The 22,672-nt window shown below is 43.0% G+C and overlaps 1 protein-coding gene across 1 annotated transcript; it reads left to right on the top strand.

Moving 5' to 3' along the window:
• The first annotated feature begins 834 nt into the window (after positions 1–834).
• On the top strand, positions 835–20,099 carry LOC126985877 (trichohyalin-like). The gene is made up of 11 exons (XM_050841361.1): positions 835–1,077; positions 2,577–2,724; positions 3,777–4,403; positions 5,147–5,323; positions 5,880–6,032; positions 6,542–6,704; positions 7,749–7,810; positions 8,180–8,278; positions 9,553–9,703; positions 11,256–11,483; positions 12,281–20,099. The coding sequence occupies exons 1-11, from the start codon at positions 974–976 to the stop codon at positions 14,287–14,289; spliced, it is 3,921 nt and encodes a 1,306-aa protein (XP_050697318.1). The 5' UTR covers positions 835–973; the 3' UTR covers positions 14,290–20,099.
• Positions 20,100–22,672: the final 2,573 nt, after the last annotated feature.

Here is a 22,672-nt window from a genome sequence, read left to right on the forward strand (position 1 = left end):
AGGTGAGAGGATAATGTCGAAATAAATAAATGTACGTAGTGTGCACGTAGTTATGTATAAAAAAAGAAGAGTGAGTAGTTAATGAAGGTGCTGAAGGCAGCCTATATATGGCCTATATATGAATTATTTTATTAGTGTAACTAATTAAGATTTACCTATAACAATAAACTATCAATCAATCAATCTAAGCCATAGCCACTATACGTAGACACAGCTGGAGTAAGGAGGAGAGAACAAGAGCCATAGATCGAGGTCCTGTTGAGGAAATCTTGGAAGAACTTGAAGTGACCCGCATTATCGTCTAGGCCGCCATGTGACCTCGATGTTGCGGCGCCATGAATGACAATATTAATCATTAATTATCGTCTTGGCCTAGGTGACTAACCGTCATTATCATCATCATTATCATTGTTGTTATAGTGTGGAGTGGAGGGATGTGCACACTATAGGAAATATGAGTAATGACGCTCATGGACAAATCTCAGTCAAAAGGTGGAAATTAATATGCAAACTTAGCTCCTGATGAAGGAACGAGTCATGCCTCAACAATTCCTAAAGAGAAACATGACGGAAATAAATGACACGGGAACAGCAAAGTGCCAGTTCCGAAAACAGCGGTACCGGTAGTAGTGGTGCCGCACCACAGCCGTGCTGCTGACCCGTGGAGTCCCCCGCGGGCGGCCACCTTCACCTGGCCCGGCGGCGGGAGCCTGGCGGGGCGGGGCGCTGCTCGTCCCTCGGGGCCTCAACAAAACGCCTCGAGGTGCCTCTGCCCTTGAGGTCCACCCTCTGGGCGCGGGGCGAGCACTTTGCGGTACCAGTACTGGGACGGGTTTTGTCGGTACCAGACTCCCAGTACCGCTAGTACCGGTACCTGCCCGGCCCCTGGCGAGGCGAGAGGTTGTGGCGGAGGGCTCGGAGGTAAACATTGGCCTTCACGACACTCGAGGCGCCCAGCGTGTGCTGCGTCGCCATGGCGGGCCGGGAGGACTCGGCGGTGGTCCTGGGTGACGCGGGTGTCGGCCAGGCGCTGCTGCTGTACTGCGGAGGCCAGGAGCAGGCCGCCAGCACCGCCAGGTGAGTCTGTCCCCGCCTGGCCTTGGGAGCCCTGCTGCCTACCTGCCTGCCTGGCCTACCTGCTTATACCGCTGCCGCAGCCCTGTGTGTGTGTGTGTGTGTGTGTGTGTGTGTATTTACCTAGTTGTAGTTGTACAGGGCCTGGGCTTACGCTCGTGTGTGTGTGTGTGTGTGTGTGTGTGTGTAGGTCACCTAGTGATGGCCTAAGGCAAGAGAGCCAGTGCTCTTCTTGATCTTGATCTTGATGAATAATGGTCAGGGCACCTGTACAGGTGCATACCAATATACTTGCCCAGCTGATGCTTGAAGGAATTCACCAAGATGACAGAAACAACAGAATCTGGCAAGCTGTTCCAAATGTTAATTACTCTCACTGAGAAGAAGCGGACTCTCACATCAGTGTTACAACGGGGGACATAAGGCTTACAGGAGTGACCTCTAGTGTTCCTATTGCGATTTCTCATCAGCAAATGTTCAAGATTAGGACAAAGTCCTTTTTAAATTTAAACACCATAATAACATCAGCTCTGATCAGTCTGCCTTTGATCGAGTAGAGACTCGGTTGCGTGAGACGATTCCTATAAGGTACGTCACAGAACCCAATGATTTTCTTAGTCCACCTTCTCTGAACAGCTTCTAGTAGTCTAACATCACCCAAACAGCTTCTAGTCTAACATCACCCAAACAGCTTCTAGTCTAACATCACCCAAACCAGTAAACCACACCACAGAAGCGAAGTCGAGGATTGGCCCAATATGCGAAATAGAAACCGTTCTCATAAAATCTGGAGCTCTACAAATAGCTCCCTTAAGAATACTCTAGCTTATGCCACTAGCTTTGCCAGCAATCTCTCTCACATGAAGATGGAACTTGAGAGAAGAATCAATCCTGACCCCAAGATCTTTGTGGTTGTCAACATCTAGAATGGGTTCCTCACCAATGAAGAACTGCAAGAGAACACGTGCCTCTTGGAAACTTTTACAAAAGTTCATTCTGACACATTTGCCAACTGAAAAAGACAAACCCCAAGATCCTTTCACCATCAGGCGACCATGAGGGATGGTATCGAAGGCTTTCTGACAGTCCAGGCTTACCACATCAACACAGCCTCCTTCACTGATGGCATCTTCAAGGTCTGGGCCATATTCCAAGAGTTGTGGAAACTGTAAAGCCAACCATGTGTACTCGGGTTGGGCCTGTGTGGCAGACAAAAAATGGGCGCAGCAAGGTTAGGGTGGAGCATGCATGAGGGTAATTTTGCTGTGGTCGCTCTCATGAGGCAGCCAGAGCAAAGTCAGTTAAAGGCACATGGCCTGCACCTGAGTGGGAACACTCCAGTGCAGCCTTGAGGCACTTATCAATACAATCTCTCACAAGCTCCTGACATTTGGATGGATAGAGAACTTTGGAGTTACTTTATTGCTTGATGCACCTTCTCCTGCATCATATATTTTGTTGTTGTGTATTCTTGTGTGTAATGTTTGTCTTGTTCCATGCAGGGAGGACATGATGTGGGTGGTTGGGGGTGACGGAGGGGGGGAGGAGGGGGTGCTGCTGCCAGATGAGCTTGGGGGGGAGACGCTCCTCCTCCTCGGTGACCACCTCTCCCTTCTGCCGACCTCGCCTGACCTCACGCCACCACTTCAGGTTAGAACGTGTTGAAGCGTGTTTGTGTTTTGTTTTGTTTTTTGTCTGATTGGAAGTATGCTGATCTTTCTCTTTTTTTCTTTTTCTTTATTTCTTTCTGTTTCTTTCTCTTTCCTTCTCTTTCCTCTCTTTCTTCTTTTCTTTTCTTTTTTTCTATCCTCTGTTTTCTTTTTCTTTGTCTTCTCTCTCTCTCTCTCTCTCTCTCTCTCTCTCTCTCTCTCTCTCTCTCTCTCTCTCTCTCTCTCTCTCTCTCTCTCTCTCTCTCTCTTTTTCCAGTTATTTTCTCTATGATTTTATAATTTATTAATCTAAGGAGTCACTCAGTCATTGTATGGGTCTGTGTTTTATGCCCATCAGTATCTCAGTCAGTAAGTCACCTGTTCACAGTTGTCATTTATTTTGCCAGTCAGTCAGTTAGTCCATCAGTTGGTTGTGTAATCTGTTAGTCAGTCAGTTGCTGTAAGTTTTTCAGTATCAGTAAGTATGTTAAGCCATGAGTCAGTTAGTCAGTCAATTAGTTAATCAGTCAGTTTCAGTATCAGTAAATATGTTAAATCCATGAGTTAGTTAGTCAGTCAATTAGTTAATCAGTCAATCAATTTGTCAGTCAGTTATTCACTCATTCAGCCAATTAGTCAGTCAGTCAGAGTCGATCATTTACTTTGTCAGTCAGTCAGTCATCCAATTTGGACCGTTCAAAATTTTTAATGGTTATTTTTTAATTTTTTTCAATTTTTCTCTGTTAGTTTTTGTTGTATAGCTATTTTGAGGTCAGAAATTAATTCCCTGTTATTTTCTGCATCATATGACAAACTTTGTAAAGGATATGTATATATTTAACCAATTAGGACCACCCCAAAAGTTGCCATGGGCCAAAAAGTTGTTTTTAAACTTTTCCGAGTTTTTGTTGTATTATTAATATTAATCAGTCACCCAGTCAGTCACAGTCATTCAGTCACTTAGTTAGTCATGCAGGCAAGCATTTATGCAGTCAGTCAGGCATTTAGTCAGCCAGTCAGTTAGTCAGGTTCTGATCCACCATATTCCAACAGATCTCAGCAGAAGAAATACCAAACAACAACAGCAGTAAGATAACAGCCACATACGCACACACATCAACCACACACACACAGCAAACGCACACACAGACAAAACTCACCTACACAGACGCACACACCAAGCTGCCAGCCACATTCAGAACGCACACAAACACGCACTCAAGCCCTGTAGCCACCACCACCATCACATCACCGACTGTTCCCAAAGCGTACACAAGCGCACACAGGGAATCTACACTGCTGAAGACGTACACAAACACCAAGAAGAGCACATACACAAACATACTTGAGACAAACACACACACACAGGTACACACACAGAGACATCCACTCACACAGACACACATACAGATCAAACCACAGACACAGACACACACACAGACAAAGCCACAGCCACCTCAAACACACGTGCACACGCGCACACACACGTTACAAGTCTCGGAGGTGTCTGCCCTGCGTGCCAAGCTGGTGTCAGGCTGCAAGTCTTCGCTGGACGAGGATGAGCTGAGTGAGGAGCCATTCGTGGGGCCGTCCCTGCGCTGGGCCGCCCAAACCCCAAAGAGCTACCGGGGCGCCAAGCTGAGGGACACACCGCTGCCCCCCCGGAAGAATGGACGCAAGGTGGGCTTTGGGGTTGCCGGGTGGGAGTTTTTGATGTCCCCGATGTAGTTATGATCGTTTTTATTTCCCATTTCAAATTTATATTACCTGATATTTATAGAGAAGCATTCAGTAGTCAATAATTCACATTGTATGATATGCTTAAGCCCCTTGAATTGAAAAAGAAAATGACATACACTTCATGATTGCCGCCGGCTGTGTGTCCTTTGTTTAACATGTGATGCAAGTCTTCAAATAACTTACTGTTAGTTCAGCTCTTAGATGTGATGCTTAACCCGGTAGCAGTGACGGGCCAAATTTGTGCCATGATATAAACCCCCCAAAATAGATGATACTTAAACTGATCACAAATGCTTTGATATATATTATGAAATGGTTCGTGTGAGTGATGATTTTTTTCTAATTATTCTCACTTAGAGGGACCATTAAGAAACATGATCCCCGCCGCTACCAGGTTAAATGTGCTGTACAGAGTATGATAAAAGTCTGGGGCAGGCACTGAATATTGGTGATTGGTGGAGCAAGGGTGGAATGGTGTCTGAGTATTTCGTGGTCCCCTCCTGGTAATCCCAAAAATTTGCTTATCTGGAAAGTCCATGACCCCCTACATTCTGGATTAAAGACTTTTACTGCACTTATCAATCAATCATTTCCAATCATTTTATTTTTCTTCTTTCATGGTCTTTGTTGCCATGACCAAGATGCTGTGGTGTCATGTAAGGATCTCTCCCTCTCCCCAACAGGTGCCGCAGCGCGCAGACACAGATGGGGAGACCAGTGGCATGGGGTCCTCCGTTGATGAGCCGGTAGAGTCGTCCACTGAGTCAGCGTCGGAGGCCCCGTCCACCCCCCCGGCCTTCATCCAGCCCCGCCCCTCAGCCTCGCGTGGACCCTCATCCACCTCACCCACGGCCATCAAGGTGAGGGCATTAAATAGATTAGCTACAAGGTGAATATATTAAATCTCTGAAGCAGTCTCCATGCAGGCTCCCTCCCCATCCTGAGTACCTCGTGGCAGGATTTATCAACTTGCTCAAGTCATGAACTCTGGGCTTCCCCTTGGCCTCCTCCTCTCAGGGTTAACTCTTACAGAGAAAACCCGATGAGCAGGGTCGGCTTTTGGGTAGCATGCCACATGTCCATATAGCTGTAGGGGGCTTGCATGGGTATTCACCTGGATTAGCTCCTAGGCTAGGCATGAGCCGGCTGCTCATGGAGGTACACCCATGTGGCCACTCCTCCCTGGCTTGAACAATATGGCTGACTGACAGTTTAGTGGCTTCAAGCCATGAGACTCCATGCCTCCCCCTACTTGCAAGGCATTGTTTTGATTTGCTCCTTTGTGACAGCCTCTGCTTTTCACCAAGGGACCTCTTTTCTTTTTTTTTTTTTTTTTTTTTTCTTTCTTACATTGCAATCTGCATTGTAAAATCTCCTCCTTTACTGACTCTCCTCCTCCTCCTCCTGCCCCCACAGAAGAGGCGTGGAGGGTGGCCAAAGGGGCGGAAGAGGAAGCCGGAGCTGCCGGGCGCCAAGCCGCCCAAGGCGCCGCTCACCGCGTATGTTTTGTTCCTCAACGAGCGCCGCAAGTACTACAGGGAGACCCGGCCAGAGCTCAGCTTTGGGGCGGTGAGTGGGACAGCCGTGCTGTGTCATCAGTTATGTGTCTATCTTTTCCACAAGTCATTCTCTTCCCTACTATTATTAACCTTTTCTATTATTGCTCCAGACACCAGTTCATCCATATAGTCATCCCCACTCATCCAGGATTCAGTATTTTATTTTTTTTCTGCATGTTATTCTATCCCTTGCTGTCTTTTACCTTTTCTATTACTGCTCAATTTACCCACCGACTCATCCACCCACCCATTTACTCATCCACTACTAGTTTATCATTTACTATTTATTTCATCCATCTGTCCATCTCTTTTTTCACATTCTCTCTCTTACTGTCTTTTACCTTCTCATTTATTACTGTATTCACCCACCCCCTCATACATCCACTCATCACCCACATATTCACCCATTATCACAATTTCAACATATACCATCATTTACTGTACCTTCTCTGCTACTACTCTGCTCACCCATCTACTCAGCCTCCCACCTGCCCGCTCATCCACTCCCCCCTCCGCCAGGTGACCAAGGTGCTGGGTGCGGAGTGGTCAGCGATGAGTGTGGAGCAGAAGGCAGCATTCGTGAGTCGCTCGGAGCAGGACAAGCGGAGGTACCGAAACGAACTCCAGGCCTACAGGCAGTCCCATGATTACCAGCTGTTGTTACGGAAGAAGAGGATCAAGAGTACGTAGTGGGCTGGGAGGATAGAAGGGGTTGGAGAGAGGGGGGAATGGTGATGGGATGGGAGGGTAGGGAAAGGGTGTGCGTGGAAGGGTAGGGAAGGGGGATGTGATGGGTGTAGGGTGTATTGGGATGGGTGGAAGGGATGGAGATGAAGGAAAGAGAAGGGATGGGTAGAAGGGGTGGGATAGGTGGAAAGGGAGAGAGTTTGGGATGAGTAAGAGGGTGTGGGGTGGGTGGGAGGGGTGAAGGATAGGGAAAGAAATGGGATGGCTGGGAAAAGAGTGAAGGTTGGAGGCGGGAATGTGCAAGGTATGGATTAGGATAAGGATAGGATTTAAATTCACGGGTGAGGCTCCTTTGTTGCTAGGTTACTGTTATCATCAGCCTCATTGTATAGTAAGGAGGGTGGAGATGAAGGAAAGAGAAGGATTGGGTAGAAGGAGAAGGAAACAGGGAGGGGAAGGGATGAAAGAGTGTGTTGGGATAGGTGGGAAGGGATGAAGAGAGGGGAAAGGGAGAGAGTTTGGGATGAGTACGAGGGTGTGGGGTGGGTGTTATGTTATTAAAAAAAAATGTATACTTATTATTATGACATTGAGTTTGACTGCTGTGATAATAACGTGGGAATGAATGTTTATTTATTTATTTATTTATTTATTATTTTTACAACAAGGCAGACAGCTCAGGGGCACAAAAAAAGGAAACAATAATAAAAAAAGCCCACTACTCGCTGCTCTTAAAAAGAATCAAGAGGTGGCTGAAAGAGGGGTCAATTTCGGGGTTTGGGTTACTTGGTACACAGTGTTTTTAGTCAACAATGAAAGGTTAACACTAGGTAACTGATGCGATTAATGGGGTACTTCACTTATTGTGTATAGTTACCAGCACATGTTTTTACTGAGGCTAATTTATATTGTCTTTTAATTTATTTATTTGATGACCAATAATTGTTACTCGATACATACGACATGAATTGTTTACTAACCCTACGTGTCACCGTTATTTAAATTCTAATGCCCATACTTTTGCAATCTTTCCCTCCAGATGTCATCCGACGTGGAGGAACGACAACGGAAGAATCCTCTGACTTCACTGACGAAATTGATGTGAGTTGAGTTGTTGCTTAATGATTGTTTTTCACATTGATATTACTATGCCTCCACAGTGCAGTGGTTAACATCCCTCCCTAACTACCACTCCATGGGCCCAGGTTTGAATCTCAGCTGGGGCAGTCAGCATGCAGCCCACCCAGGTGTTCATTCTCCCTTTTGGACTGGTTGATAAATGGGCACCTGACAAAAACTGGGGAAGGTAAACTGGTTACCTGGATGTTACACTGGCCCTGTGTCCTGCGGTGATGGGTTCTTAACCACCACAGGCACAAGGGCCAGTGTGACAGAAATGAGCACCACCGCCATGTGTAGCTTTTTGTTTTCCCCCATCATCTTAATCTCCTTTCCTCATCTCCCTCTCAGGATGATGACAGTGAGGAGCTGTACTGCCGCATCTGTGACCAGCTGTTCACCTCACTGCACAATAAGCGCGAGCACCTCTATGGCAAGACACATCTGCAGGTGAGTAAATTCTCCCTGTGCGAGGGATGCCTTTACCAACGGTCAAATGTACAGTAATATCTCAGTTTACGAGTGTTTTAATTTACGAGCAAAAAAATCACTAAAAATGCCTTGGTTTACGAGCAGTGACTTGGTCTTCAAGCATCTTGTTTGTACAAGTCAAAGACGCAAGCGTGTGTTTCCTTTGTTTGCTGGAAGACGAGACAGCTCAGAGCAGAAAACTATGGGAATTGGGTCCCAGTCCACATTGTTACTCGCAGAGGTAGGACTGCGCACTCGTGACCACTTATGTTTGTGCTCTAGTGTGCGATCTGTGTTTTCAGCACTACATTGTGCGTTCATTTTTGTTTGTGAACAAAATTGCGGAGCGATTTAAGCACATAAAGCAAGGTGTGACTGTATGTCCATTAATTGCAGATTTTACTATTATAACCATATCACCATGACTATATACCCCAACAAACCAAGCAATCAGTTACTATTCTAAACAACAGGGCATGGGGTTAGCTTGCCCCTTCCCTGAATGCCCAGATCTCCATACATATATATACAGGGGGCTTCGTGGTGCAGTGGTTAGCACACTCGGCACACAACTGAGAGAGCCCGGGTTCGATTCCTGGGTGGAGTGTAAAAATTTGGGCGGCTTTTCCGATACCTGTCCACCCAGCAGTGAATGGGTACCAGGTATTAATCGGGGGTTGTGTCCCGTCTCCTGGGATCTGTTCCCTCTATAATTCCTTCCCCTTCTGTCTCTCTCCGGCATATGACCACAGATGTTGCGCCAACTAAACGAAACTTCTACTTTCCAAACTTATATTATTTAATTACTGTTTTTACTCCTCTAACCATATAATCGTAGCAGTTGCAGTGCCTTGATCATTTCCCCAATCCATCAGTCAACTACTATTCCAAACAACAGGGCACAAGGTTAGTTCGCCCCTCCTAGACAGACACCCTCGCCAAAGACCACCAGGTCTTATGGTGTCTGTTTTTCCTATGTATTCCCCTGAATGACCCAAATCGACAGTCATACATATATATTTAATTTGTTTTTGGTATTCTAACTATATGACCATTTCAGTTCTGGTGCCATAACCATTTACCTCAATCAGCCATCAATGATTTTTTTTTTTTTTTTATTTATTTATTTATTTTTTTTAAACAAGGCATATTCAGTTTGCTCCTTGCCTGATTGAACCAAAATGATCCACGGCCTTAAAAACTTACCGTACAGAGAATACTGTGATTGACTTCCATCACTCCCTCTCCCCCAGGCCATCACAGGGGAGTACCAGCGGGAGAGGTTGGCCGAGGAGGAGCGGCAGATGGCGGCAGCCCTGAGGGTGGGTCAGGGGGCTGGGGACTGCCTCACCTGTGGCTCCCCCCTCACCCCCCACACACCGCACCTCGCCCCTGCCCGGAAAGGTGAGGAACAGGCGTGTTGTTGTGGTTGACGTTCTCTACCCTCTTACACATATGCCACTTTTTTTTTTAGCACAGGAAGCATCTCAAAGGCAAAAGCAAAAACAAAGACCAGGAAAGAGCCCGTTAATTGCTGGTGCGGGCCATGGGAATTAAATTTGTGAAGAGAGTGTATGAGGGAGGGTATGAGGTTTCCTGTGAAGTGGATCAATAGGGTGAGTGAGTATGCAGCGAGAGTTGGAAGTAGCAGGATTGGGTGTGCTGAGAGGGAGTGACAGAACGGGGAGAGATGGAGATACTTCTGCCGCGGTCATCCCCTGGAGGAAAGTTCCTGTGATGGAGCAAGGCATCGAAGATATAGATAGATAGATAGATAATCGCTGCTTCCACAAAAGGACAATGAGTGGCCAGAAGAGAGAGAGGGTCAGTTTTGGAAGGAGAGGTGTCTTGATACTCCTCTCTGTTTCTGTTCTTGTTTTTATAACCTTGACCCTCCCTCTCATATGCCACACAAGTGCATCCTAAAGGGGCTATTACACTGGCCAAATTTTCCGTGGATCTTCAGTCAAACCACGATTTCCGCTGGTGTGGTTCTCATACTTCCGTGGTTTTCTGGCGGGTCCACAATATTCCAAAGCTACGGTAGATTTCACAGAAGGACGGCGGTATTACTCACCATCATCATCATCAGCAGCAATAACAAGAAACAAATGAGAACCACACCAGCGGAAATCATGGTTTGACTGAAGATCCACGGAAAATTTGCCCAGTGTATAAGCCCCTTTATGTCTTTATGCGAGTCTTCACTGAACATGCAAAAAAAACCACAGATTTTGTAGTAAAAGCCAGAGCCATAGAGTGGGAGAGTGGCCACCTTCATCACAGGCACTATGTTGTTACCAAAAGAGCTGTGGGAAATTGCTGTCAATACAAAAATGTTTTCATGTGCTCTGGGTGTTGTCAGCATCTCAAAGAAGTACCCAAAGCACACGAAACACTATTGTATCACTATCAATTTAACCCTGTAGCTGCGGGGATCATGTTTCTTAAAGGCCCCGCTTAGCGAGAAAAATGAGAAAAATCATCACTCTTGCAAATCATTTCATAATATATATCAGCGCATTTGTGATCAGTTTATGCATCATCTATTTTTTGGGGTTTATATCATGGCACAAATTTGGCCCATCGCTGGTACACGATAAAGCCACAAATTTGGCCCGCCGCTGCTACCAGGTTAAAGGCCCCTCTAAGCGAGAAAAATGAGAAAAAATCATCACTCTCGCAAATCATTTCATAATATATATCAATGCATTTGTGATCAGTTTATGCTTCATCTATTTTGGGGGTTTCTATCATGGCACAAATTTGGCCCATCGCTGGTACCGGGTTCAATTTTGCATTGCTCTTTTGGTGCTTTTGCCCTTGAGCTTTTTCCTTCACTGTAAAAAGAAAATGGACCTGGAAGTAATGCTGCAAACAGTAACAAAAAAAAGTTTGTGTCAAAGCATTACTCTCTTCTTGCAGCCTCTCACCCTTCTCTCTCTCTCTCTCTCAGGTGTTGACTCCCTCCTGGTGGGGTGCCCTTCCTGCAGCCCCTCCCCTGCCCCCCCTCAGTCCCCCCGCACCCCCCAGGAGGATGACCACGATGGCGACAAGGAGGATGAGGAGGAGGAGGAGGATGGACAAGATGAAGGAGGCATTTCTTCCACTCCCCCGTCCCCTCCGCCGCCCCCCACAGAGAGCATCACGGAGGCGCTGGAGGGAGTGATGGCCAAGGTCATGGGTGAGTCTTGCTGTTGTTTGTTGTTCATTTGTTTATCTGCAGCTAATGTCTTTCCTCTTGGCTCTTCATGTGATGTATAAGTTAGAGAGTTGTTGTTGTCATCAAATTACGAAGAGTGCAAATACAAAGTTACAAAGTCTGCAACACCAACACAACATCCTCCAGACACAGATGAAGGACAGAGGAGGTAATCAACAAAACACACATGGTCTGGCTAACTAATAGGATTAAGCAACAGAAAATTACTTTAAAAGAAGATAGTGACATGTAGATGAATTTAGCTCATTACGAGAGTTTCTCTTGATAGTTTTGGTGTGCCATGTCCACACAGGGGCAGATAAGCAGAGTGCAGTTCTCAAAGAGTAAACTCAAACCATCTAATAGAAACTTGCAGGGCCATTTCTTCTTGATGGTGGTGCTGTTGACAGCACTTTTATGGGGGAGGCAGTGGCTGAGTGGTCAGCGTGCATGCACCGTGTCCAGGAGGACCCAGGTTCCAGGCAGGCGAAGAGGCTTAAGTGGAGCTCTGGGAGGTCTACATGAGCCAAACAAGAATGGTGCCACTTTAAAATGCATACTTTTGTCACTCATGGGCTGGGGCTGACCAGCAGGCCCCATTATGAAAGGCTACTGATGCTACAGGCCAGACGTAAAAAAAAAGTGACAGCTTTGTCTTTGGGTGGACATGCACCCTTGCACTCCTTATCCTAGGTTAAGTGTGATTCTTTCCCCCTATCATATTTCTCCCATCACCCTCACCTCACCCTCACCCTCTCCCTCACTCCCACCCCCCCCAGAGCGTGAGGAGGAGATCCACGCCCTGCGCCAGAGCAGTGTGGTGGCAGTGGCGGCCAAGGAGGAGCTGAACGCCACGCTGAGCCGCCTCCAGGCCCGGGGGCGGCGGCTGGGGGCCACCAGGGAGGCGCTGGACCGCCGCAACGCTGAGCTCAAGGCGACGGCTGAGACGCTGTGGAGGCTGCCGGCGCTGTTTGGGGTTACACCGCTGCAGATGGTGGAGGTGACGACGCGCATCACACAGGAACAACAACAACAAGATGATGCTGAGGTACACGGACAGGAGGAAGAGGAAGATGAGGAGGAAGAGGAAGAGGATGATGATCTGTGCCAACAAGAGGAGGAGCTGGGGTCACAGGACGAGGGAATACATCTCCAGCAACAGGACCTGGAGGAGAACACGTCTGGCAGTGACCCTGAGTTGGTGGAGTGCCTGCTGAAGCCGTGCCAGGACTCAGCATTGCTCAGTGGGGACCTGCTGGCTGACGGGGACAGCCAGCAACAGCAACAACAAGTACAAAACAAAACACTAATGGCAAATCGGTTCCTATCCCAAAGTGACAATTTTCATCAACATCAACATCATCTGCCCAGAGCGAAGGTACAATACATACAAGTACACCCTCAACAACAACAACAGCAACAAAAACCAGAGCAGCTGATATATATTGAGGACTTAGAACTGAATCATCACTATCAACATCAGCAACAGGAGGAGGAAGATGAGGATGAGGAGGAAGTAGCAATAGAAATACAAGATGAGGAAGTACTGCAACACCAACTTATAATACAACAAGAACAACAACAAGTAGAGAAAGAGAAGGAGGAAGAAGAGGAGGAGGTTGTGATATCAGAAGAAGAACTACACTTACTGGGACAACAACTACAACCATTACAACTTGGAGGCCAACAACAACAACAACAAAATCAACTTGAACCACTACCACTCCTGAAAAACCACCCTCCACAACAGCAACTAGTAATAAACAACCCACAAATACAGCTCCTACAACAACCACAACAACTTCTGATCTTACACGAAAATGGGAACTTGCAACCACAACTCCCACCACCACCACAACCACAACCGCAGAGACAAAGACGGCAGATTCTTCTACTTGAGAGGGAAGTTGGTGGGATGTATTTAAAGAAAGAGGAGGAGGAGGTGATGAAGGAAGGAGAGAAGGAAGACAGGAAGGCAAACACAACGAAACCACTTCCACCGCCACCACCACAACAGTTAAAGAGGCATCTACTACATCATTCCACCCAACCAAACACAGCCACACAGCCACACACATACAAACCCAAAGTAATGAACCTTATACCGCAACAGGGTCATGAAGGGAGAGGCCAACACAAGAAGACCAAAGGCATAGCAAAGCATCCCCCCACACAGAGCCCCCAAAACAAACAACTCCAAACACTCAAGCAGCGTGACGTCAAGCGAAAGACACGTGCCCTGAAAACCGTCCCACTGAAGCAAGACAGGTTTGAACAGCAACCTCAAAAACAAGAACAACCAGTACCACAGAACGTCCAGCATTTCCAAGCATATGGTAGCCCACAGCAGCAAGAACAGTTAGCATCACAGCATTTCCATGTATACAGCAACCCACAGCAACAGAGAGGAAGACAAACCACACAGCGTAGAGTGACGTTCGCACAGCAGACAGCAGAGAGCACAGCAGGAGAGCACCAGAGAACACAGAAAGCTTCACCACTCACCAGGGCCACAGGGGAGCCAGATAGAAGCTTACCCCAGCACCAAGGAAGCTTGTTGTCGGTACAGCTTGAACACGAGACGCAAGTACCGAGTTTCATCAGCGAGGACGAGGCATTTGAAGCAAGTTTCGACCCTTCGGCGTTTCAGGGAAGGTTAGAATTGGAGTTACCGGAGGACTTGGGATTACAGGACGAGGAGGATTTACTGCAACAAGATCTCTTTAACCTCCAGCACGAAGAAGATGAGATCGGAACAAGAGACCTGATCCTGCTTGATAACACATAAACCAGAACCTCCTGCATGGGGAATTCAATCCTGTTAAAAGTCCTTAGTGTGGAATAGAAGAGGAGATTGCAGCAAGAGATCTGAACCTGCTTGATAACACATAAACCAGAACCTCTTGCATAGGGAGTTTGATCCTATTGAAAGTCCTTAGTGCAGAATAGAAGAGGAGATTGCAGCAAGAGATCTGATAACTGTGGGGAATTCGATCCTGTTGGCAGTCCTTTTTGTGGAATCGAGTCCTGCTGTGCCGTTAGTCGGGAGTTTGCGCTGATGCTCCTCGAGGCTCCGATGAAGGGTCCGATCCTCTGCATGTTAGTCCTGGATCCCTTGTGAGCACGGCACTTATGGAGGTGGCGTGAAGGGTTCGTAATGTCTGTTTTTGTTGTGGTGTGCGGAGGAGAACAACTATGGGTTATTTTTTTGCTATTATTATTATTATTATTATTATTATTATTATTATTATTATTATTATTATTATTATTATTATTATTATTATTATTATTATTATTGTTATTGTTATTACCAAAGTTAGCATTATTATTGTCATTATTTTCATTATTGTTATTGTCATTACTATTATTATTTTTGTGTATTATTGTTATTACTATTGTTTCTTGTTCTTGTTTTTCTTTCTCTTTCTTTTTCCTCATTTTCTTCTTTTCTTTCTTTCTTGTTTTACTTCTTCTTTTTCCTTCTTCTTTTTACTATCATTATTATTATTATTAGTTATTAACACCATTATGAAACCACCTTGCCTCTGTTGAAAAGTTTATTATTATTATTATTATTATTATTATTATTATTATCATTGTTCTTATTATTGTCATCATTATTATTATTATTATTTTCGGAGCGTCAATCGTGTTTTCTTATTTCTGTCTGTCCCTCGCTTCGCCATCGGTGTTTTTTGCCGTAAGTTTCCATAACACTGACTTGGCATCATTTGTGTTCCGTCGCAAATTTAGACGTACATTGATATTTTTGTAGGGTCTTATATATTCCACTTTGTAACTTTAATAAATTCTTCCGCTCGGCTGTCATGTGGAAGCCAAAGTGTGTGTGTGTGTGTGAGAGAGAGAGAGAGAGAGAGAGAGAGAGAGAGAGAGAGAGAGAGAGAGAGAGAGAGAGAGTAATGAATTGTGTTATGTCAAATTAGTTTAGTTATGGATAAATATATAAAAAGCAAAAATGAGAGAAAACAACAAAAATAGAGTATGTGTTTGTAAGAGAGAGAGAGAGAGAGAGAGAGAGAGAGATTGTATATACTAGTGTAAAAGTCTGATTAAAAGTAGTAGTAGTAGTTTCAGAATGAGGCTTTGACACTAGTATATTATAAAATTTAAACATATCAAGGGAGGGCATTCAAAGGCTGACTTCACAAGCCTTGAGTTGACTTCTTTTATTGATTCTTTTTATCCTCCCATTCTTACATTTCATTCTTCCCTTCCCTCCTCTAATTCCTCTCTACGCCATTACATTCATTTAACCCCTTCACTACGGCCGGGTGAAAACAGCGCCCCGCCCCGTATCTGAGATCGCCGCGCGCACCAAATTTCAAATGTCGCTATTGAATATAACAAGTTTTCAGCCATAAACTCAACATAATCACCATGTGTTATATATGAAAACATGCAGAATAAATGGTGCACATGAAACTCACTACGGCCGGGCCAAAAACAGCGCCCTGTGCCATATCCAGGATCACCGCGCGCCAAATTTCAAATGTCGCTATTGAATATAACAAGTTTTCAGCCATAAACTCAACATAATCATCATGTATTATATATGAAAACATGCAGAAGTAAATGGTGCACATAAAGAAGCATGAATTAATTGATAATTTTTAGATGTAAGCATAAATATAAAGATAAAATAACTCGTGTATTGGCTAAAGCGCGCCAGGACGCAGTATACGCGTCCTCGTGTTGAAGGGGTTAACTTATTTCCTTTTTTTATGTCCATCTCCCTTACCCTCCTCTTCTCCCTAGTTCACTCCTTTCTGTTCTTATTTCCTTTATCTGTCCCTCATGCATTCCTCCTCTTCTAATCTCACTCCTTTCATGTTTTTTCTCTCTCCTGAATTGATTGATGGTTGTTGTTGATGCATTTTTCCGTTCCCTCGAGAAAGTTAACACTCACGTCACCGAAGGAAATTTTCTGTATCGGTTTGACTCTTGCGTTCAGTGTCCCACGTGATGCAAGTTTTTCTTTTTGCTTTCTTTTCATTTAATTATTTTCTCCTTCATGCACCTTTTGTCTTTCTTATAGGCCATTATTTTATGTCCTTTCTTCCACTTTTTTCATGCTCTGTTTTTCTTTCATCACATTTCTCTCTTTCCTTTCGTGCATGCATTCCATTTTATCCCTTCATGCATTCCTTCTTTACCTCTTCTTTTCTTTCATTAATTCCATTCTTCCTTCCTTCATTTCCTTCAGTGATTCATTCATTCTACGGTATCTTTTTCCTTCCTTCCCTTTTATTCATCTAATTTTTTCCCTTCCTTCCTTCCTTTCCTTCCTTTCTATTTCCCTCTTTCATTCATTCATTGTGGTCCCCTTTCTTTATCCTTCCTTCCTTTTATTCATTCTGTTTTCCTCCCTTTCGTACACCTTTCTTCCTCCTTTTAATCATTCCATCGTTCCTTCCTCTCATTCATTCATTCCACACCTATTTTCCCCCCGACAGGAAGCACGTAATACCACCTCCAACCTTTCAACCCTTAAGAAACACTACACTCCACACCAGCCTCAGAGGTCTTTACACGTTTATACTCTTTCAATGACGACTCAATGTTAAAAGCGTAAGTTCACGGCTCACAATGCACTCGTAGCTTGTCATGTAACACTGTAGTGGCTCGGCGTAGAGGAGACCGTTCGTGTTTGCATCGTAACATAAAGACTATTGTTGGTAGGCGCTTACTGTTGCTATTTTGCTCACTTTGCCAGTGGTTGCACACTCGTTGTTGTTCTTGTTGAGTGGTGTTTATATACAGTATTTTGCTACACTTAAATGTTGGTGATATGTTAGTGTGAGCTTACCGTAGTTCCTGTGGCATTGAGGAGGGAAGTGTGTGTGTGTGAGAGTGTGAGTGTGTGTGTGTGTGTTGAGTTAGTCTTGAGTCGTTCCATCTCTATATTTTCCCTTATTTGGCTCAATCATAAAGTCATGTATATTTCTTGCCCTATTAATACTGGAGAGAATGAGGGTATATTATGTGGCAGAATGTGGAGTAGTAAGAACGGTAAAGTCTAGCAGAGAAAGGGAAGAAATGTACTCGGAATGAAAGTATATACATGAATAAAGGTAACGCTGTGAGTGCAAGAGAAAGAAATCTATTATGAGTACAGGAGGGAAAGAGTGTGTGTGTGTGTGTGTGTTGAGTTAACCTCTAATTCCTTATCTCCGTAACTTACCTTTATCTGGTTTATTCAAAGTTGTGGAGATATCTTGCCCACACCACCTTCATGTTCAATCTAAACCATTCCCAGCATCAGCAAATCTATACGGGAAGCTCAATTTCTCAATGGTGTGTGTGTGTGTGTGTGTGTAAAATTTGCCCTTAAAAATTGCTCCTAAAAAATTTCCCTATAAAAAAAATCATAAAAATTTCCCCTTAAAATATTTACCCTAAAAAATTACCCCCACCCCCCAAAAAAACCATTGCCCTTGAAAATTACTCCTAAAACAATTACCCCTAAAAAAAATTCCTGTTTACACCAATATGTTGCTCAAGCTCCGCCCCTGACCCACCTACGATGCATGCCATTGGTTAGTGGTGGATGTGCTTGCTCCTTCCACAGACAAGTTATAGGTGGATGGGATTGGTGGATGCCTGAGGAGGAAGAAAAATGTAGATATAGGTGGCAGTTAGTAGATGGCAAATAAATGGAAAGAGGCAGCTTGGAATATATGAAGGAGTAAAATGTCTGTTGTGGAAGGTGTTATGAAAAGAATGCCTGAAGAAAGATGTTTGGTATATGGAAACTGGATGGAAAGAGGCAGTTTTGAATGTCTGAAGGGAAAAAAAATGAGTTTGGGCAATGGAAGATGGATAGGAGGAGGCTTGACTTTGAATATGTGAAGCAGGAAGATGTTTGCTGGATGGAAACTGGGAAAAAGGAGGGTACAGGTTTTTGAATGTCTGAAGGAGAGAGAGAGAGAGAGATGTGCCTGGTAGAGGTTGTTATGGAAATAGATACAGTTTTGAATGTCTGAAGGAGAAAATGTGCTCGGTAGAAGTTGTTATGGAGAGATACAGTTTTGAAAGTCTGAAGGAGAAAATGTGCTCAGTAAAAGATAATGAGTAGAAACAGGAGGAGGAAGAGGAGAAGAAAGAGGAGGAGAAGGAGTAGGAAGAGGAGACAGAGGATGTGAAGTAAAAGAAATGGAAGGCAGAATACTTGAGAGATAGAAACCCAAATTATTAAACATCTTGGCACCTCAGTTCCCTCGTTTGAAAAGCCTCTCGTAGTAGTTCACTGGCTCTCTACGGACTGTTTTGTGATCCTAGTGATAGTTTGACACGACCTCTGCACCCGGAAATGGAAAATCACCCTTGAAAACCTGGTTAATCCTCTCTGTGGCCTTGGGAAATAATCGTAATGGGAGTCTTGTATGTTTAAGAATATGGACCTGAGAGTGTAGCAGAATGAGGGGCTTGGGTATGCAAAGATGGAGTGTAAGAATATGAGAAAATAGAGCCTCTTCTGTGGCCGTTCCCTTGAGAAAATGCTAAGAAATGATGATGTAATGGTGAATGATGACGATGATGATGATGGCTGAATGTGATGATGTCGTAATGGTGAATGATGACGATGATGATGACTCGTAAGATTAGTGACAGTATATTATAATGATAGTAATGATAATGGAGATTGTGATGTTGAGAGTGATAATGATGTTTGAATGGTGTGTGTATGACTTTATTAATGATGTTGATGGTTATAATTAATGATCATGAAGATGAGAAAGATAGTGAATGATAATGATGTTATATGTGATAATGACTACAAAATGATGAATGATGATAGTGATGATGCTGGAAATATTAATGATGGAAATGGTGAATGATGATGATGATAGTGATGCTGGATATGATAAGGAAAAAGATAGTGAATGATAATGATGTTGTATGTGATAATGACTACAAAATGATGAATGATGATAGTGATGATGCTGGAAATGTTAATGATAGAAATGGTGAATGATGATGATGATAGTGATGCTGGATATGATAAGGAAAAAGATAGTGAATGATAATGATTGTGAATTGTGATAGTAACTTGAAAATGGTGACTGATGATGATAATGCTGAATGTGATAGTGATGAAAATAGTGAATGAATATGATAGTAATAGTGTTGCTGATTGTGATAATGACGTCATAAGCTAATTGATGATAGTGATGGCAACTGGTAATTTAGTGATGGTGAATAATGCTCACAATAATAGTGATCATGTCTTTTCTTCCATGCGTAACCCCAGTATCTGTATTGATAGTGTACTGTACCTATTTTTTGGGTGTGGTAGAAGCAGCTCTCTAGATATAAAAAAAATAAAAAATAAGAGGAAAAATCGCCCATAAAAATTATATATATTCGTGTCGGTGTGACTTTCCTTCCTTCAGTGATTTCATAAGGTTTAAATGTTGTATTAGTTTGGTTCATCTTGCAACATTCAGGTATTATACATATATACATACAAGGGCTGCAGTGCTTGCCAATTTGTACGTACCTCTCCAGTTAGTAAGCATTAGGAATAAAAAACGTGTATTTGTTGTTTAATAGAGTAAAGGAAGCAAGAAAAAAAAATGAACAGGTTGAATATTTTTTTAACCCTAAAGGACGAATGTCATTTCCTTTGTTTCCTTGTGACCTTTGCTTCTGTCGTGTAATTTAAATACACTATAGAAAATAAGCGACAACCTTAGGCCGAAATACACACAAACACAGACCTAGGAGCTCATAATATCACGCCACCTCTGACCTGCCGGGAGCAACATTGGCACAAATTGATTTTTTCACCAAATTCCAGTGTTTTGTTTGTCTCTGATACAACTTTAGGCTGTAAGATTCTTTGTCTCATGAATTGAAAGGGAAAATTAGTTTGGGTTATTTTCATTTTGACAAGAGTTCATGCTTATACCTCAGTCCAAACTTTCTACTTCATTTACTTATTTGTCTTTTTCCTGGTGAGTACTAACAGGGGTGGCGAGTACAGATTGGTCAACATGGCCCAGTAGCCTTAGGGGAACACTTTAGTACTCTTGTTGTCACCTCCTACTGCTCATCTGTGTGTGTGTGTGTGTGTGTGTGTGTGAAATGAGTTAGTCTAGAAGTATTTTGAAACAAGGTAAAAAAAATATATATACATGGTAGTGTGAAGTTAAAGGTTATGAATATTATGTGGATTTTTCATTATTATTATTATTATTATTATTATTATTATTATTATTATTATTATTATTATTATTATTATTATTATTATTATTTTTTATTGCCACAACTAATATGACTTCTGTTACTACTACTACTACTACTACTATTGCAGCTATCATTATTACTACTACTACAGTTATCACCACAACTACCACCACTACTACTACTGCTACCACTACTACTACCACTACCACCACTAACTACACATTCAGAAACTTGAAAGTGGTAGGTAATAACAATTTTAAAACACCTTCTTAGGCATAGTCTTTAAAATGTTCCTGCTTGTGTGTATGATGAGATGAAGGAAGGAGGGCAGAGCTTGAGGATCATTGCCTCAGCGCTCACCTCTGTCTCTTAGCCTTACCACAGATGATAGCCATGTACTAGGAATCCATGTTAGTTATTAGGGAAGTGGGCGTGAAGATATATATTTTGAAGGATTTTGTAGTGTCGTTATTTTTATCATTATTGTCATTCCTGTTATTATTATTATTACTGAGAATACTGTAAAAGTCAATTTCATGTGAGAGTCGATTCTAAACTTGGCATTTGAGATCATAAAAAATTCAACTTCTACATGATAATCTGCAGTAGTTATTATTATTATTATTATTATTATTATTATTATTATTATTATTATTATTATTATTATTATTATTATTATTATTATTATTATTATTATGTGTACGACTGAAGCTTTAATAAATGTTGTAATGAACTGACCGAAGCAGATGATGTGACTTACCAACTATTACCATTATTATTATTATTATTATTATTATTATTATTATTATTATTATTATTATTATTATTATCATCATTGGTGTAGTAGTAGTAGTAGTAGTAGTAGTAATAGTAGTAGTAGTAGTAGTAGTAGTTGTGGTAGTGTAGTAGTAGCAGTAGTAGTAGTAGTAATGTTATTCTTATTATTATCCTCACACTTCATTATGTTAAAATTGCCATCTCTTCAGACATTTAGGTGGACATGAGCAAAGACTCTCCCTGCTCTCATAACAAAACCACTTAACAGGATGACACTAACAACTTTCCCTTCCCTTACGTACAAAAAAACACTTAGCAAGAAACAGTAAGCACTTTCCCTTCTAATATAACAAAAAAAGGTTAACCGAATGACAATAAAGACCTTCCCTTATCTTACAGCAAAAATATTTATTGGAGCAACAGTTAAAACACTCCCATCTCATAACAAAAACAGTCTACTCACATTCTGCAGCATATTCTCCTTTATATAACTAGGAAGGCTTAACTACAGTAAAATTCAGTTCATCTAAGTTCCAATGGTCCAAAGATCTCATAAGTCTTAATTTTTGGGGCAGGATATTAAGAGCTGGCACTGAACTGAACATATGTCTATCTGACTCCGTGGTGTAGTGGCTAGCGTGCCTGGCTATGCATCTGTGGGTCCGGGTTCGAATTTATCTACCTGTTTTGCATTATCAATATACAAAGGTCTTGAAAGGAGGTGGTCAGCACTGAACCTCGTATTCACAAACGTATAGCCGCCTGTTCGCCTGTTTGAAAAGCCTCTCGTAAAAGTTCCTGGGATTTTCATGGACTGTTTTGTGATGCTGGTGATAGCTTTACATGACTTTGCATCTTAAACGGAAAAATCGCATATGACAACCCGGGTAATCTTCTCTGTGGCCTTGGAAAATAGTCGTATAGTTGGAGCCTGAAACGTTTAAAAGAATAGTGACCTTGGTTTTCATGGACTGTGGTGATGCTAGTGATAACGGAAAAAAACATCCATAAAACCCGGTTAATTTTCTCTGTGGGCTTGACAAAAAAAAAAATCGTAATGGTAGGCTGAAACGTTAAGAATCATGGACCTTGGTTTCTGGAATTTTTATTATGTGACCTCAGTGATAGTTTTACATGACTTCTGCATCTTGAATGGGGAAATCACCCATGAAAATTCGACTACT

This window comes from Eriocheir sinensis, chromosome 60 (genome assembly GCF_024679095.1).
Source record: "Eriocheir sinensis breed Jianghai 21 chromosome 60, ASM2467909v1, whole genome shotgun sequence".
NCBI classification, from domain to species: Eukaryota; Metazoa; Arthropoda; class Malacostraca; order Decapoda; family Varunidae; genus Eriocheir; species Eriocheir sinensis.

What these genes read in the sequence shown, in the direction of transcription:
- LOC126985877 (XM_050841361.1), top strand. Translation starts at nt 974, where the DNA reads ATGGCGGGCCGGGAGGACTCGGCGGTGGTCCTGGGTGACGCGGGTGTC. An exon ending in ATGGCAAGACACATCTGCAG is followed by an intron (nt 8,279 to 9,552) that starts GTGAGTAAATTC and finishes CCTCTCCCCCAG; the next exon opens with GCCATCACAGGGGAGTACCA. An exon ending in AGTGATGGCCAAGGTCATGG is followed by an intron (nt 11,484 to 12,280) that starts GTGAGTCTTGCT and finishes CACCCCCCCCAG; the next exon opens with AGCGTGAGGAGGAGATCCAC.